General features: G+C 39.6%; 1 protein-coding gene across 1 annotated transcript in view; it reads left to right on the plus strand.

The window, feature by feature from the left end:
- nufip2 (nuclear FMR1 interacting protein 2) overlaps window positions 1–17,479 on the plus strand; it is a 32,173-nt gene that overhangs the window by 5,984 nt on the left and 8,710 nt on the right. The window contains exon 3 of the mRNA XM_069910533.1: window positions 7,473–9,182. Coding sequence (XP_069766634.1) covers window positions 7,473–9,182 — 1,710 coding nt within the window. The remainder of the gene's footprint in view (window positions 1–7,472; window positions 9,183–17,479) is intronic.

Here is a 17,479-nt window from a genome sequence, read left to right on the forward strand (position 1 = left end):
AGTTGAATGACATTTTCTGTTATATTTGATTTGAAGTCTTGCTTGAAATGTTGCATCTCTGGTGTGGCAGCTGCTTTTCAGGCTGAGTTTTTTCTCCCTTTAGAGGGGTTTTCAATTGACAAGCGTATTTCTAATTTCTAAGCGTATCACAAATCTCACCATTTGCTCATTTCATTCAATTGGGCTGAGTTAGACAACTGCAATTTTAAAATTTTAGGCAGATGTAAAAGTGTGCATTTAAAATGGATTTAGTTTGTTTTAGATTGGAACATATCCAATGCCATTTATTTGAACTTTATAAATAGGTTGGTTTTATCCGTAATACAGGGCAGAACTAATCCTGATGCTGAATCAAGTTTTTTTGCATGGTTGAGTTGTGGGCCCTGTTCCTTTACTCATTTTTCCTGTTTTCTCTCACTTCAAATATGCTGTTGCGTCTTCTATCAAACGTCAGTAATCTGCCCTTGCAACCTACTGTCCAGTCTCCGCTATGTATTTCCTGTCAAATAGTTGAACTTGCCTTGATCCCTCAACTCGTAATTTTTTTTTTAAACTTTCAACTTTATAATTTGTCTTTGTCAAACCAAAATAGCTATCAATGCAAGTATATAATTATGTTCAAGTTCAAATTTATGCTCATGCGAACCAAGATGGAGGTTGTTTTGTAAGCAGAGGAATTATACACAGGGCAACAAGTATGACAGTACAAAAGTGCAGAATTAAGGAGAGAGATCGGTTGATATGTAGCAAAGGCTTGTAATTTTACTAAATTGAGGTTCATTCAGGAGTCTGATAATGGTGGGAAAGAAACTGTCCATGAATCTGGTGGTACATGATCTCTTATTTGTGTATCAACTTGCTCGGATATGAGTGGCTGTGATAGCTGCTTTTCCATGGTAGTGGGAGCTATAGATGGAGGCGAAGGGATATGTGTGATGGCCTTCTTTCACAATCCTCTACAGTTGTGTGTGGTCCTGGGCAGAGCTGTTCCCAGAGCTGGTGCACCTGTAGAAATTGTTAAGGGATGCAGGTGACATGCCAAATTTTCTCCGGCTTCTGAGTAAGTGGAGGTATTGATCTGCTTTATTGCCCATTGTACCAACATGGCTGCACCAGGACCAGTCACTGAAGATGTTCTAGCAAATCATAGCAAAGGTGATCTTTCTCAATTTCTGCATTACCCTCATCATCTGTGTCTCCACACTTTTGTCCATCTGATTGGAGCTCTACAACATTTTCCATTCTTGGCAGTCTTTATTACTAGATCTTGTGCTTTGGGTTGGTTTTCGATTCCTTTGAGTTGTCACAGATCTGTCCCTGCTCTGTGTCTACAGCAGCAGCATCTCCGTTACTTTCTCACCAGATGTAGTCTAAGCAGCTAACAATTGGAAAGACAATGCTATGTCGAAGACCATGCTATGTTGATTATCCACTAATCCTATTCCTCTCCTTGAAACTAGTCTTCACAGCCACGGTGCCACAATTGACCATTAAGCTTTGGACCATGTGATATGGTATATTTCTACCTTTCCAGCATCACCTGACTCTGTTTTACTTATTTCTGGCATCATTCATTTTGGTTTCTTGAAATGTCATTCATTGGTGGCCTTTCTTGGTAAACTTGGTTTTTCAAAATGAGTGTTCAAGGTTCAATTTATTGTCATGTCATAAAAACAGTGCAGTATTACACAAAATTTGCATTAGTCTGCCACAGGGCAGACAGATTCACCACCAGCAGAAATTGCCTGAAGTGTCTCTTAAAATCAGAGAAAGAGAAGCTAAAGGGAGTCCCCTCAGAGTCACTAAATGTCTGTGGATTAGCCTCCAGCACTCTTGCAGCCACACAGAGTCCAGTCCAAACCCTTCAGCAGCCCAAGCTCCGACACGATTGGAAACCCTTCAGCGATCATGGAACCCTCTTGCATCCTGGTTCCGATACCTGGTGCCCCTTAAGCCAGTCTGAGCCAATCTCCACCACCTGGTGTGAATCACCTGACTACAGTTGCCCGCAGCCTGTGTAGGTAGGTTCCTCACCTCGAGTCATCAACAGCCCGCCTCCTTTTTTTCTTCAGTTGAAGAGCCCCTCGCTGGTCTCACCGTCCTGTGGATCGTTTCCTATGCTTCTCCTTCTCAAACAAGGGGTGGTTTCCCTGTTTTGTGGTGCCCTGCGCCAGTCATCTACTTGCACCGTGCGATTAAGCCAACATCCCTGTGCTTATGTACATTCATTCTGAACAAGACCTTGATTTAAAAAAATATCTTTTATTTTCAAAACCTTTCATGGTCTTTCCTCTAATCTCCAACTTAGATATGTGCATTCCTGTAAAGTTTGATCAAGCCTGAATTTAATGGTTGTACCATGGGCAGCTGTGTCCTCAACTGCAGTCTTGAGGATTCAGAATTCCATCATACTTTTCTTCTCCATCGTAAATTTTGATCACAGTAATTTACACATTTATCCTTGCATCTCAAGTGTTGTTTTTGTTTTCAAGTTCCTCTAAAGTTATCCTCTTGGGATCTTTAACATTACAAGATATTCTGTGTGAATATAATTTATTCTGTGGTAGTTTAAACTTTTCAAGAGCCAGTGAATAGAAGGCTTTCCAAAACATTCGGCGGGCCTTTATGTATATCACAGATAAATCTAGCGTATCTTTTTAGTGTCTCCATGCATATTCTTTAAATAAGAACAATGCTCTATGCAGTTCTCTTGGTATGATCTTGTATCAACCTTTTGATGTAGCAAGACTTTATTTTGAACTCCAATCCTTTTGTCAACGTGCAGTTTAGTTTCTTAATTTGCAGACTTTAGCAAATATCCGACTTCTCAGATTTTAAATTTAGGCATCCAGCATGGTCATGGCCCTCCCAGCCCATGAGCCCATGCCGCCTGATCAACCTACAATCTCCGTACGTTTTGAAGGGCGGGAGGAAACTGGAGCCCTCGGATGCGGAGGAAACCCATGGAAACATGGGGAGAATGTATAACCTCCTTGTTGATTTGGAACCTGGGATGCTGGTGCTGGAGCAGCATTGCACTAAATGCTTAGATTTGCTTGAGTGTTATCGTTTAATAGTTGCAATCAATTTTCAATTCTTCTATCTCACAGTTCCCCACATCATGCTATCATATTGCACACTCACTTAGCAATCTGTATTCCTTCACCCCTCTTTGCATCTTCTACAACATTACACCTCTACAGCTTTATCTTTCTTGTGAGCTTTAATATAGAAGATGGCTAATTATTCTCTATCTTTCTTTCTTTCTTTGGCTTGGCTTCGCGGACGAAGATTTACGGAGGGGTAATGTCCACGTCTGCTGCAGGCTCGTTGGTGACTGGCCAGTCCGATGCGGGACAGGCATGCACGGTTGCAGGGGAAAATTGGTGGGTTGGGGTTGGGTGTTGGGTTTTTCCTCCTTTGTCTTTTGTCAGTGAGGTGGGCTCTGCGATCTTCTTCAACTGAGAGGGGCTATGTCGATGTCGAGTCTGAGGAGTTCATGTGCGATGAGGGCAGACCGACGTTCAGGTCGGTGGCTGTCAGCCTTGTCTCGCATGGTTCTGATGTTCCAGCATGCTAGCTTGAGTTTGTGTGCATCTTTTGAGGGGGAGGACATGGACCTGTCCTCGGGCCTGCGCAAAGGAACTTTTAGGTGGAGTGCAGTGTGCACAGAACTGGCCCCACCCTTTACACCCATGGTTCGTGTGCCGTGGCCAAGCAAGCTGGGACGTGGCAAGAGGTCCTTGGGTCTTAGGTTTTGTATCGGAGTGATCTTCTCCTATGGTTGGTGTTAAATTAGTTTTTATTGTATAGGAATTAAATCTTGCAGGATTTATCTTAAGGCAATCCAAAAGGCTGTTTAGGAACAAAGATTTAACTTTTTTAGTTTTGGAAAATGCGTACATTGTGTTTAAAATATTTATATGCAATAAAACAAAGAGTATCTCCTGTCAGGTTGTGGGAAATGGTGTGCACTGATGTCTTTCCTGATGTCTTATTCTGCTGATTAAACTAGGGGTTAGTGTCAAGTTAATTTCTTGCTGCAAGAAGTTGGAAATTGGGCTAGTTTGGTAGACTGATCCAAAGCTGGGGAAAGTAGCATAGCATCTACAAAAATACTTATTTTAAACTTGTATTTTCAATTGTACCTGTTAAAATTTGTATAGAAATACTTTATATTTTGGCAGTTATTTTAAATCCTACATTACTGACAAACTTGCCTTTTTATGGTGGATCTTTAAGCATATTGGAATATTACAGTAATGGCTTCTGGTAAATTTACAGTTGAGTGCTTAAGCATAAATTATATTGAATTTATCTCACCATTTGAAAATTTAGAGATTAAAATTGTCTCAATTGGTTTTATTTTTGTGCTTTTGGTTGCTTTTTTTTCATTGTGGCTTACAGTTTGAAATTCCAAATCAATCACTGATTGAAAAAGACATTACGGTTAACATATTATATTGGATAGACTTATCCAAACTTCCACTCTCTCCTCCAGGTCATCATTTGGGCTGGTCCAGAAGGAAAGAGGAAAACCAATTGGGTAGCTTTTGCTATAGGCAAAACCTTTAACAAACCACATAATTTCTGTGCACCATTTCAAAGTATATGCATAAATACGAGTTTTTCTTATTCTTTCTCTCACTCCCCCCAACCCCCCCCCCCCCGACCAAAGAAAAAGTTTCACTTGACAATTGGTTCATATTAATTATACCTGACAGCTGTTTGAAGGAAGGGACAATGTGTGCTCTATATTTTAAAAGCTTTCACCAAAAAGAAAATGTAAAGTGTAGGAAATTCAATTAAACAAATCTTTGCAGCAGTATCTCCATCTTCTGTTGATTTTTAGTAGTTCTGCATTATACACTCCAGCCCTTGGAAACTTTCCAAAACTTCCAAATCTTTTACAGAATTCTGCTCTTGAGTAAGATCTGGATCTGTCATTGGCCAGTGGGAAAATATCAAATGATCTGGATAATGGTGTGTTGGTGTTTACCTATAACGGCTGACTTTTATACAGCAGACAAATTACTTGGACTGTAAACATTTATATTTTTTTAATGAAGTATGTTAGGTAAAAGCTTTTAAAGCAAGCAATCAATCCCTTTTTGTTACATAAACAGAATATAAATTTTTTGTCCCACCTTTTCTTTCCATTCAAGGCTGTTGGTTTGTGGGATGGAAATTACCATGACTACAAGCAACTCTGACGAGCTCAATTCTTTTCCGACTTTGCAATCTAAAGTATAATTTAATTGTGATTCCTTCACCTGTCTCTCAATTTGCAGATGTGTTGTACCCTGGATCATCCAGTGTATTCAAATTAGTAAAAGATGGACTCTTCAATAGTTGGTTCCGTTCTATTTCCTTAAGAAGTTCTAAAGCTAAAATTTTGATAGCTAGGAGGATGAATAATATTATTTTGGCAGTGGAACAATCATTTGTATTCATCTAAACATAAACAAATTGTATTTTTAATATCCTCGATGATCTGAAGCTGCTTCTCCCATTATTTCTTGCCAAGCATTTTCATGAATAGTGTTCCAAAGGTGATCAACAACCAATTAATACAGGATTCACTTTGCTAGAGTATTAACAAATAAAATTTGCTCAGAATTTGAACCCACATCCTCAGATTAGCATCATTAGTCTCATTGTTTAAATGGGTCTGTTATGTTCCTATTTCTTGCTGGCAATTTCCATGAGGATGTGAAAGTTTAATGATCTTGAAAGATGAGCAGATTTCTATCAAAGTAAGTCAGGAGTCTTTTTGAGTTTTGCTATCTCTGATAATTTGGTGTGGATACGGCTAGAAGCTAATCTTGAGGAAATTATGATCCGCACTTTTCCAAACTTGAGTGGCAGTACATTAATTCATGTTAATTCATGTTTTACCCACATAACTTTAGAAACTCCTGCAATTTCAGAGTAAACAAGCAGATTCAACGGATAGCACCTCAAGTTAGTCTTTTTGCTTTCTCTGATGACGATTCAGTCGGGTAGCAGTCTTCCTGAAGATTCGTTCTTCTTTGTCCTTCATTCTGTGTTAGGTTTGATGCTGCTTTTCTGATGCATGCCAACAATCTGTCTCAATCTAGTAATTACTAAATTGAGAAAAGTTTATGGTGGTTCACACTTAATTTTATTTTCCCTTCCTGCTTATTTGGAAGTGTCTAAACACTTCTCCAGGATTGACCAAACTGAGAAGGTTTCCACCATTTGCAAGTTTTGATTTGGCTGAATTTGTGCGCGCGCGCGCATACATCCATCTGTCCGTGGCCATTGCAGGAAGGCTAAGTAGTGTACTGTGTTGTAAATGATGCATCTATGCCTGAAAGCTTGAATATTAACCCTATTTGTTTTTTTTATTTCTGACTATTGTAAGGTAAAACATCATGAGATGGGAATGTGTAAGGAGTTACCCTGGGCAGGGCTGTAACAAGATGTGAATGCATCCTTGTACTTACAAGATAAGAGAGACATTGATGGATTGAGAGGCAGGAAGCTAGCAGGGAAAGGATAGCAACAGTTTTAGTCATTGGACAAGTAATGATATGATGATGTTCTAAGCACGTATCCAAGGGTATAAAAAATCACCATTTTGCTGATAACGGCAGAATGCATTCTCCGACTAACATTGTTAGTCGCAAGTGTTACAATCCGGTAATAAAGAACAAAGAACCCTGATTTCGACTCAGTCTGGTGTTTGTCTCACTCATTCATGAACAAAGCAGACCTAACACTATTAAATTTAAAATTATAATCTTTGTGCATTAAAGTTGAAATGCTTTCAAAATATTTGCCGATGTTCACGATGGTTGCTCTTTCACGAGTTTAAGTTTGTTTCCAATGAATGAACAGTTTAAACCAGTTTCAGATGGAGGAGGCAGTCATCAATTAACATTCTTAATTGCTATCTGTCACTTGGTATTTAAGAAACATAATTGGTGTAACATTTCTGTGCACTTCTTTGTAAGGTCCCCTTTCCCACTGCTCAACACGCCTACTATTTTCTGCTTGTTTTCTGCTGACTTCTTTTCAATTCATCGATCCCCAATGTTGTTACACGATCTCGATGTTGCCACAGTGCATTCAAGCATAATTTTTTTGTAATTCAGACAGGCCCTTTCAGCCCACAAGCCTGTGCCACCCAATTGCCCTACAATCTGGGTACATTTTGAAGGATGGGAGGAAGCCCATGTAGTCAGGAGAGAATGTGCAAATTCCTTACAGAGAGCGCCGGGACACAGGTGCTGTAACAGCATTACGCTAACCACTACACTAACCTCGCTGCCCATATTCCAGCAGAGTAGAATTGCCATTTAATATCGGGGAAAGTTGAATCATTTTCTTGAGTTTGTCAGAGGTCAACTTTGGCAGCAGCTCTGAATGTTTAACAAATGACAGATCATCCTTAGCCCTTGAAACTGAGTATATTGAAGGGTCTAATTTTTGTCTCTTCCTCTTAGGTTTTGAAGAATTGAACGGTGATGCTGGATCAGAGGACGAACTCGAATCTACAGCAAGCCCAGAAACCGAAGAGTTAAATTTGATTTCTTCCAGCACGATTAATGGCAGGAAGCAATTTTTAGACACTAATTACAACCCTAGGCACACAACAAAAACTATTGTACACAATCGAGTGGTTAATAAAACAAAAAATTATAATCAAAAAAACAGTATGGACAAAAAAAATGATAAAGTATTTGAGAATAAATCTAGGGATAGCAGATCAATTGAGAAAAAGGAGGCCTTGTCATTTCTCAATGGTGTTATATCTAGCAACTCTGCGTATATTACAAATGGATTTTCTATTAAAAATTCAGCTGACAATGACGGTAGTGGGTCTGAGAGTGGTTACACTACCCCGAAGAAACGCAAGGGCAGGAGGAATAGTGACAAAGGTGTTGAGAACTTGAATTTGTTTCAAGACAAAGTCATGCAGCACGAGGGGAATCCACAAACCCCGAAACTAGATCTTGATATCACCAAAATTGAGTTACCTGAGCAGAAGGCGAGTCGTTTAGAAAATGCTAAACCTAGTGGTCGGTATGAAGTTTCAACAGTTAATGTAGCTGGAGCCCGTGGAAAGGTGGGAGCTGCTGAAACTCAGCGAAAAAATTCAGATGGAAAGCCTAGTGGTGGTAAAAAGTATGAAGAGAAACCCAAGGCAAAGGCAGCATCTGTAACTTCGAAGGAAGATTCCTGGACCCTCTTTAAACCACCTCCGGTCTTCCCAGTGGACAACAGTAGTGCAAAAATTGTTCCCAAGATTAGTTATGCAAGTAAAGTTAAAGAGAACCTCAACAAATCATCCTCTAATCAGTCACTGGCTGTGGACACTCAGACACAAGCTTCAGGTCGTTTGTCACAGGTTCCTATGTCTGCTGTGAAAACTGTCACCTCAACTAGCTTTTCCAATGGCTTGGCTTCAGTGGTGACTGATGGGCATATTGGTGTTTCAGGTGTCCAGACAGTTACTGCTGCCAATACTGTAGTGCCTGCCTCATCTGGGAGTGAAACCTCTGTGTCCCCTGATAGCACAGACCCAGCAGCCATGGAACAAAGAAAGCAGGGTCTCTTTGTCTACCCTTCAAATATGCAATCGGTGCTTCCTGGCACAACGCAGGTGGAACTGCCATCACAGACAACTCAACAAAACCTGGGGGATATTTTCCAGAACCAGTGGGGGTTATCTTTTATAAATGAGCCAAGTGCTGGCCCAGAGCTAGCCACTGTAAAATCTGTGGACAACCCTCTGGATTTGACATTTCAAGCTGAATGTGCAGCCACTTTGGTTTCGCAGGGTGCTGAACTGGTGTCTTCAGGATCTGAAATTCCTGTGTTTCCAAAGGCATATGAACTAGACAAACGGACTAGCCCTCAGGTTCTCAGCAATGTTATGAAGACCGCCATAGTGTCTGCTAATGTTTTTGCTGAGAGCCCAACTCGGTCTGTGGAACCACATGTTAGTGAACTGCAAAAGATGGCTGCTACAAGCCAAAGTGCAATAGGTTTTGCCCTGAAGGACTTTGGGAATGAAACACCACAACAGGCCTCCTCTACCAATGCTTTGGTGCCATCAGCCAAAGAACACCCAAGGTACCATAGAGGCTTTGACAGAAAAGATGGCTTTGGGTCATTTGACTTGAAGTCTGCTGTTATGTATCACACTAAAGGTAATATTTTCATGGTGTTTTCGCAGAAATGGAAATTGAATGTTGTAATATACCTAACTGGAGAAACTCAATATTTGGTTAACCTGTGGAGCTCTCTACATTTAGTGCTCTTTTGTATTTGAAAACAAAACATCTATGTGGGTAACAAGCCCAAAGCATAGGAATTTGGAGCATGTCAACTTGATGCTAATTGGGAGGAATTTTGTACCAGAATGCTTTCAGAAATTATCTTGACAGGGCTGTATGAAACACATCAGGTAATGTTTTTGGAACTGCCCGTACCTTTATTGTCATTTTTGTATTTCAAATGAAAGATGCAAGTTGCTACTCTGCACAGACTTTGCAATTGAGTCTGTTTCGGCAGCCAGCATGTCTGCTTGTTTCCAGCTGGGTACTTTTCGAGAAAAGTTGCTTGAATTTTTTCTCCCCTTTACTTGGGGATCACGAAATCAAAAGTCTCGCTCTTATCGAGATTGTGAAAATCACCATAGTCTGGGATTAAACTTGGATCCATTTAGCTATGAATATCTCACCACATCTACAGGTCTGTGCATGACGGATGGTTCTGGTTGAGGAGTCCTGAACCAGTGGTCACGGTCTCACTCAGAATAGTTAATCTTTGTTATTCTGTACTTGAAGATTGTGAGGTTCTTAATTATGTTCATAATTTGTAAATTGAAGGAATCCATAGATACGAGGTTGGGGCACAAAAATTGTGTTGAATGGCTGAGGGATTGATGACCTACTCCTAAAATTTGTGTTCTTGCACTGATCTGCGATAGTTGGGTAATTAAACACTGAAATGACAAATGAAACAGAAGCGTTTACAGACACTGTGATTGATAAAAACACAAAAATGCTAGATAAACTCAGCAGGTCTCCGAGGCCATGGGAGATAAAGATATAGAACTAATGTTGCCTGAACACTTCAAGGTACAAGGGCTTGAAGATGGGCTCATGCCCAAAACATTGGTTATACACTTGACAGAAGTTTATTTTCAAGCTTTATTGAAGCAACAACAGCTTGTGTGTGTATACTATTTGCATATATTGTATCAGAATACATATTAAATCCTGATTAGAATCCTCAATTTAGTGTTAAATCATAAATGGATAGTGCAGTTGGTAAGGATCTTTTAATACAGTTGGTGGCAGAATGAATTACAGCAACAATAATTACAGATAAAATCGTTAAAAAAAAAATGCTCATCTGGCCCTCCTTGAAATTTTTAATTTTATTCAGGTAAGTTGGTTTTGACAACGTCGCAATGTGCAAAATGGGAAATTCATTTTTGAGAACAGTTAAAATGGCTTAATCTGCTCTGATTTACCAAGTTAGTGTTAATGTAGTTTTGATCAACATTTTTTATAATACTTCTGCCATAATTGCTTATTTGGCTGTCACAAGTGACGAGCATCTTCTTGAATTGCTTCTGCTTATTAGCTGCTTTGAACAATTCATTTGTCAAGTAGAAACAGTCTATAAAGAGCAAATTTTTTTGGGGGTGGGCTGTTCTTTGGCTTGGCTTCGCGGACGAAGATTTATGGAGGGGGTAAAAAGTCCACGTCAGCTGCAGGTTCGTTTGTGGCTGACAAGTCCGATGCGGGACAGGCAGACACGATTGCAGCGGTTGCAAGGGAAAATTGGTTGGTTGGGGTTGGGTGTTGGGTTTTTCCTCCTTTGCCTTTTGTCAGTGAGGTGGGCTCTGCGGTCTTCTTCAAAGGAGGTTGCTGCCCGCCAAACTGTGAGGCGCCAAGATGCACGGTTTGAGGCGTTATCAGCCCACTGGCGGTGGTCAATGTGGCAGGCACCAAGAGATTTCTTTAGGCAGTCCTTGTACATTTTCTTTGGTGCACCTCTGTCACGGTGGCCAGTGGAGAGCTCGCCATATAACACGATCTTGGGAAGGCGATTGTCCTCCATTCTGGAGACGTGACCCATCCAGCGCAGCTGGATCTTCAGCAGCGTGGACTCGATGCTGTCGACCTCTGCCATCTCGAGTACTGTTAACATCTTTTAATTGGCGTGGGTGGCATTGAGATAGGCTGGGAGAAATAACAGCTATTTCACTATTGGCAAAAATAAAGTTGACCACATTACAATTTGCTGAAAAGAAAAAGTTCATGGCTTTGATGACAAGACAGCTGTAAGATGCAGTATTATTGTCTATAAACGGATTCAAGTTATTCTGAACTCGTGAGGCAAATGAGTTTTAATGGTTGTGAACTGCCGTAACAGAAGATTTATTTTAGTTGAAGTTTTTTTCCCTCCTAAGATTAAAATTTGCAATTTGTAGAAGATGGTGAAATCCTGATTTATTTTTCCACTTTCCAGAGGGTGCCATTCAGATTACATGGTGATGTTGAACTATTTCTGGTAGGCATTCATTCCAGTCCAGATTGTTCATTGGGAGTTCAGAGCTAGAAAATCTCGATCATATCCACTTGAGCAAATAATTATGATTCAAATAAATTGGTCTCATGCTAAGTGGGCAGACTAGCTGAGAAATGGATGCTAAGTGTTTGGAATTAGACAAAGAGGTTGAAGCTGATGTGTGATACAATGGATTTGGTTAAAAATTATTGAGAAACTAATGTTGGTGTGTGTATGCTCCAATGCCATAGTTGAGGGTGCTAATTCCGAGGCAGAGAAAGTATTTGAAAGAAAAGAGTAATTTTGCCACTTCAAGGAAGGAGAATTTATTGCCAGGTAGATGAAATGTGTAAGAACAGAAATAAAGATGGGATGTAATTGATTGCTTTAAGATCTCTGCATATGCAACTGCATGTATTGGTCTCCTTATCAAAGGAAAGATGTGCTTACCTTTTAGCGGAATCACTGCTTTCATGTGATTGATTGTAAGGAAAAGTTTTTTTTAAAAATATGATTGGGAAATGAAGATGATTGTGAAGTTAAGGAGGATACATTTTTGCAGATGATTCTGATTGGGTAGATCAGTGGTTCTCAACCTTTATTCCCATTTACAAACCACCTTCAGTGATCCTTTACTAACCACAGAGCACCTACTAAGGGATTACTTAGGTGATATGGAAATGGAATAAAGGTTGAGAACCACTAGAATAGATAGAGATTGTTTCCTCTTGCTGTAATCTGGAACCAGGCTAATTCCATGGGCTAGAGGGAAAGAGGTTGAATATGGGGTTGATCATTTAAAACTGGAAATTTCTTCTCCTGGGTGGTGAATTTTTGGAATTTTCTGTACCATAGGCTGTTGGAGGCAAGATATTTAAAATGGTAATGGATCTATTTTTGAAAAATTGAGTGCAATGGAAAGCTGGCTCAGAAAAAGGATTAAGGATGATGTAGTTTAGTTGTGATATTGAATGACTGTAGACTTGCTGGAATCAAGATTTCTTTACTTGTGATTGTGGATATGTTACTGGAACCCAGGAGAGCTTTGATTGTTCAGTCATTGGATTTTGGACTATTGTGGGGTGGGAAGGAAAGTGGATGAAATTTAAGATGACTGTTCTTAGTGGAATCGTTATATACTCTTTAAGAATAAAGTTAACTTATAACAAAGGAAACATACTAGTTTGCTAATGTTGATCGTGGAAATGGAAAGTGTTAATGTTATGAGGCGCCTGCTGAAGTGAGTTCATGGTAAACTAAAAGCTTTGTTTCTGGAGCTGAACATTTGCTTCTGTATAGGTCAAACAAATACAAATGTTTTAATACTATAGAGTTCATTCAGTGCAAATAGGAGGCAGAATTTCAGTATGTATGCCAGTAGTTTTGCTGGAGTTTAGCAGAAGAATTTGCACCTCTGGACTGAGAATTTAAAGTTTTGTATATGGAAAAAATCCAAGGGATTCTATTGCATCTTGTCATAGTAAAATTGCTACACAATAAATGAGGCAAATGGATGTGAGCAAAAGCAGGAAAGTGTGCATAAATTTCAAGGGGTGTGTGCGCTAGTGCTTTTGACATTTATAGATTGATCCAGGAAAGGCTAATGATTAATATTTGTTAAATAGGTGATTTTATCTTTTACTACTGAAGATGGAGACCATGTGCAGGAAAGCTACTGGAGAATCTGAATTTGCTTAATGTTGAGAGATTATTCCTTGAAATTAGTTCTGCTAATATTTAAACTAGCCACTTGATATTCCAGGGGTCGTTCAGGGTGGTGTTCTTAATAGTGAGGAATGCTTCCCCTCAATCTATTGGGTGTCTAAACAGGTAGCCATTGCTCATTTGTGACTCAATCCTTCTGCAGTCAATTGCATGAATATTTAATACATGTGTTTACTTTTTATCACTGGTTAATGCAATGTTTTTCTCTAACCTATGATGTATGACAATTGCATCATTCCATCCAGTTAACCAGATTCCTTTGCTCATTTGGTGTCATTGAGTATTAGTTTTCACTCATTTCTTGAAGTAGCTTAGCCATTAGTTTGAAAATATTTTGTTAATATTTACATTTTAAAAACCATATTGTATGAAATTGCATTTCACACTCATTGAAGAAATCAGAGCTTTCTTAGTTTAACTTGAACACTTTAATACTTAATTTTACTTAAAAGTGAATCATGAAGGAAGTGAAGCAATAGAAATAATTAAGGATAGATTATTGTAATCTATTTCACTGACAAAACTTGGTCTTAAAGACTGGGTATTGTCATAAGAGTGCGAAAAATGCAGACATCAAATTAAAGGGTCATTATTCAAAAATGGTAGATATTCCAGCATATCTCATGCAATTGAATTTTTTGGTACATGTTCAAAATGCTTTGAGCATCTGAATTAAACTATCGAATCAGAAGCTTAGAATCGGATTGTGTGCGCGAATCCTTTGGCCCAGCTCGTGCTGTATAAGTTGCCTATTTGAGGTCCTATTTGGCCCATATCCTTCCAAACCTTTCCTATCCAAATAGCTTTGAAATTGTGTGCACGTTTAATCACCTACCAGCAAGAAAGATATAAGATTGAAAGAGTGCAGTTAAATTTGCAAGGATATTCACTTGATTTGTTGGACTTGCAGAGTTGAGTTATAGGGGAAGGCTCAGTAAGTTGACTTCAGAGAGTGAGAAGAGAGTTATTAGAGATAATACATAATTATGAGGGTAAATGCATTGAGTTTGGGTGAAGTAAAGGACTTGGATTAAGGGTGAAAGGTGAAATGCTTAAAGGGAACATTAGGGGGAACTTCATTCAGAGCATTGAACAAACTACTAGTGGGAATGGTGGATGCAGGTTCAATTTTGATACGTAAGAGAAGATTGGATAGGTTTGTGAATGGGATCGGTATCAAGGGCTATGGTCTGGGTGCAGGACAATGGGATTGGGCAGGGACCAGAGTGGATAAAAGGCCTGTTTCTGTGCTGTAGTGTTCTGTTTCTAAATGTTGTAATTATCCCTGCCTCTTCAGGTTCCTCTAGCAGTTTTCTTCATATATGTACCATTCTGTGGGTGGTTGGGGGAGTGGGGGGGGGGGGGGGGGGGGGGGGAAGGTTGCCACTCTGGTCCCTTTCCAATCTTTCTGCTCTTTGCGTACACCTGTAGCCTCTAGTTTCATATTCCCTAACCTTATGACCTTATCGAGGGCCTCATGATTTTCTATACTTTTTGAATATTTTATTTTAAAGTTTTCATCCACAATACAGTCAATTATACGATTGTAAATACATACATCAAACATTAATCATATATACACTACATTGTGTTTGATTCCCCCCCCCCCCCCGAAAAATAACGTAGGAAATAAAAAGGTTAAAATAGATATAGCAAAAAAAGAAAGAAAGCAAGGATTACCCTGGATTCACCACATGATATCATATATGTTTCTTAGAGGATCATTATTTCTATAGATTAACATTTGACTTAATGAATACAAGCATTCATTTTACAAAGTAGTCTCACATTAATCTCTTTTCATCTCCTAGTATTCCATATCAATTTAACATAAACTACCAGTTCCATTTATTGGTGTATATTAATATACTATTCCTTTATATCTGCCCTAACTACAAATCTCCAGTAATTCAAATCTTTACTTCCCAGTTGCCCTCAACTTCTCTTTAAATCCGGATATAGAAGGAAAAATAATAGTAAATTTAACCATACCATTAATTAATACATAATTAATAATAAGTAAGAATTCCCCCTACTGGCACTGTTTGAATATACATCGCACCATTCTCTTTATTGTTTGGGATGTGTCTGCCACAAAAAAAGCACACACTCAGAGGCTACCAGACCTTGACACCCCTAACCTCCCGGGTATACATATCTTTTAACAATCAAATTACAACAATCAATAAGATAGACATGTCTCATTCCCTCAGTTCATTAATAGGTAATGTCTCCACAAATTCTGCTGCTTGTTTACAATCTGTAAAAAAAAAAAATCATGTTGCCATCAGGTAATGAGATCTTCAAGATGAAGTACAAATGTAACCTTTTTCCCCAAAGTGTCTTTTTAACCCGATTGAACTCCCTTCTTCTGGTCAGCAATTAGATACTAACATCTGGGTAGAAGAAAATATTTGATCCATGGTATTCAAGTGGGTTCTTTCTTCTTGCTCTTTCAGATTCCAAAGCTGATTTTTTTTTCCTTTATCTTGATATTTTAAATATTTTACCACTATAGAGTGATACCCTTCATGTGGTTGTGGCCGAAGGACTCCATGTGCCTTTTTAATTTCAATAGGACTTTCAAATTTGTTCACCCCTAGAACTTTAGGTATCCATCTTTGCTTTTCTTCTCCCTCTTTCAATCCAACAATTTTAATATTTCTTCAACTAAAATTTTCCACATTGTCAATTTTTTCCAAACATTTTTTCCTTTTAACAGTCCCTACTATAACTTCATTCTCCAATTTCCCCACACTCTCCTGTATATTTTCAACGTTTGCTTCCACTTTTTTAACCTGTTTATTTTACCCACATCTTGCATCTTTTCCATATCAACTGTCAGCTTGATAAACTTTGAATTCATATGTTTTGCTTCAGTCCTCATACATAGTATTTCTTCATTAATTTCCATCATATGTTGCAGCATTTATCTTGCAACTCCCTCAGGTGAAGCTTCTAAATTTACTCTCCTCAGAGCCTTTTGCACAACCCCGTACTTAACTTGCTCTTGAGATATCGGTAGATCATCTGCTTGTTTCTTTTCTTCTTCCCCTTGTTCTGTATCTTCATCATTATCACCCTCTGGCTTCAACTCTTCTGTTCCTTGCGAGAAGCTCCGTTTTGTTAGGGCTTTTTATCAAAGCTAGTACTTCCTCAAATGAACTGTACATGTACGCTGATTCGGGCATGTGCAGGGACTCACTTCCTTCTTGTCCAGTGCCATTTTTTCCAGTCATCAGGATGCACCTGCAAGTGTCCCCTCTGTCTCAGCCTTCTGTTGGGACCTCTGGTAAATGCAGATAATGTTATTTTGGGACTTCGCCCATCTCCTGTGGCTCCACATGGAGATGACCATGTTGATTTTTATGGGGTACTATTTTTCTTTATTACTCTTGCCCTTGAAGCAATTGTAGAATCTCATAGGATTCTCTCTTATCTGTTGTAGTATCTCAAGTTTTTCTTCCCAATTTCCCTCCTACATCTCCAGTATTGACCTAGTTGCCTCCTTTTCTTCACCAGAATTCTGCCAGCTTTGCTCCTCACTTCAGTGGGAATGTGCTGGCCCAGAATTCTTGCCATCTCACTTTTAAAGGCTTCTGAGTTGCAGTATGTCCCTCCCCCTGTAATCAGTCTCTCCCAACCAATTACTCCAGTTTAGGATGTGGACCAGTCCTCTCTTTCTCTTTTTCTCTTTGGCTTGGCTTCGCGGACGAAGATTTATGGAGGGGGTAAAAAGTCCACGTCAGCTGCAGGCTCATTTGTGGCTGACAAGTCCGATGCGGGACAGGCAGACACGATTGCAGCGGTTGCAGGGGAAAATTGGTTGGTTGGGGTTGGGTGTTGGGTTTTTCCTCCTCTGCCTTTTGTCAGTGAGGTAGGCTCTGCGGTCTTCTTCAAAGGAGGTTGCTGCCCGCCAAACTGTGAGGCGCCAAGATGCACGGTTTGAGGCGATATCAGCCCACTGGCGGTGGTCAATGTGGCAGGCACCAAGAGATTTCTTTAGGCAGTCCTTGTACCTTTTCTTTGGTGCACCTCTGTCACGGTGGCCAGTGGAGATTTCGCCATATAACACGATCTTGGGAAGGCGATGGTCCTCCATTCTGGAGACGTGACCCATCCAGCGCAGCTGGATCTTCAGCAGCGTGGACTCGATGCTGTCGACCTCTGCCATCTCGAGTACTTCGACGTTAGGGAT

This window comes from Narcine bancroftii, chromosome 14 (genome assembly GCF_036971445.1).
Source record: "Narcine bancroftii isolate sNarBan1 chromosome 14, sNarBan1.hap1, whole genome shotgun sequence".
Classification (NCBI taxonomy): Eukaryota; Metazoa; Chordata; class Chondrichthyes; order Torpediniformes; family Narcinidae; genus Narcine; species Narcine bancroftii.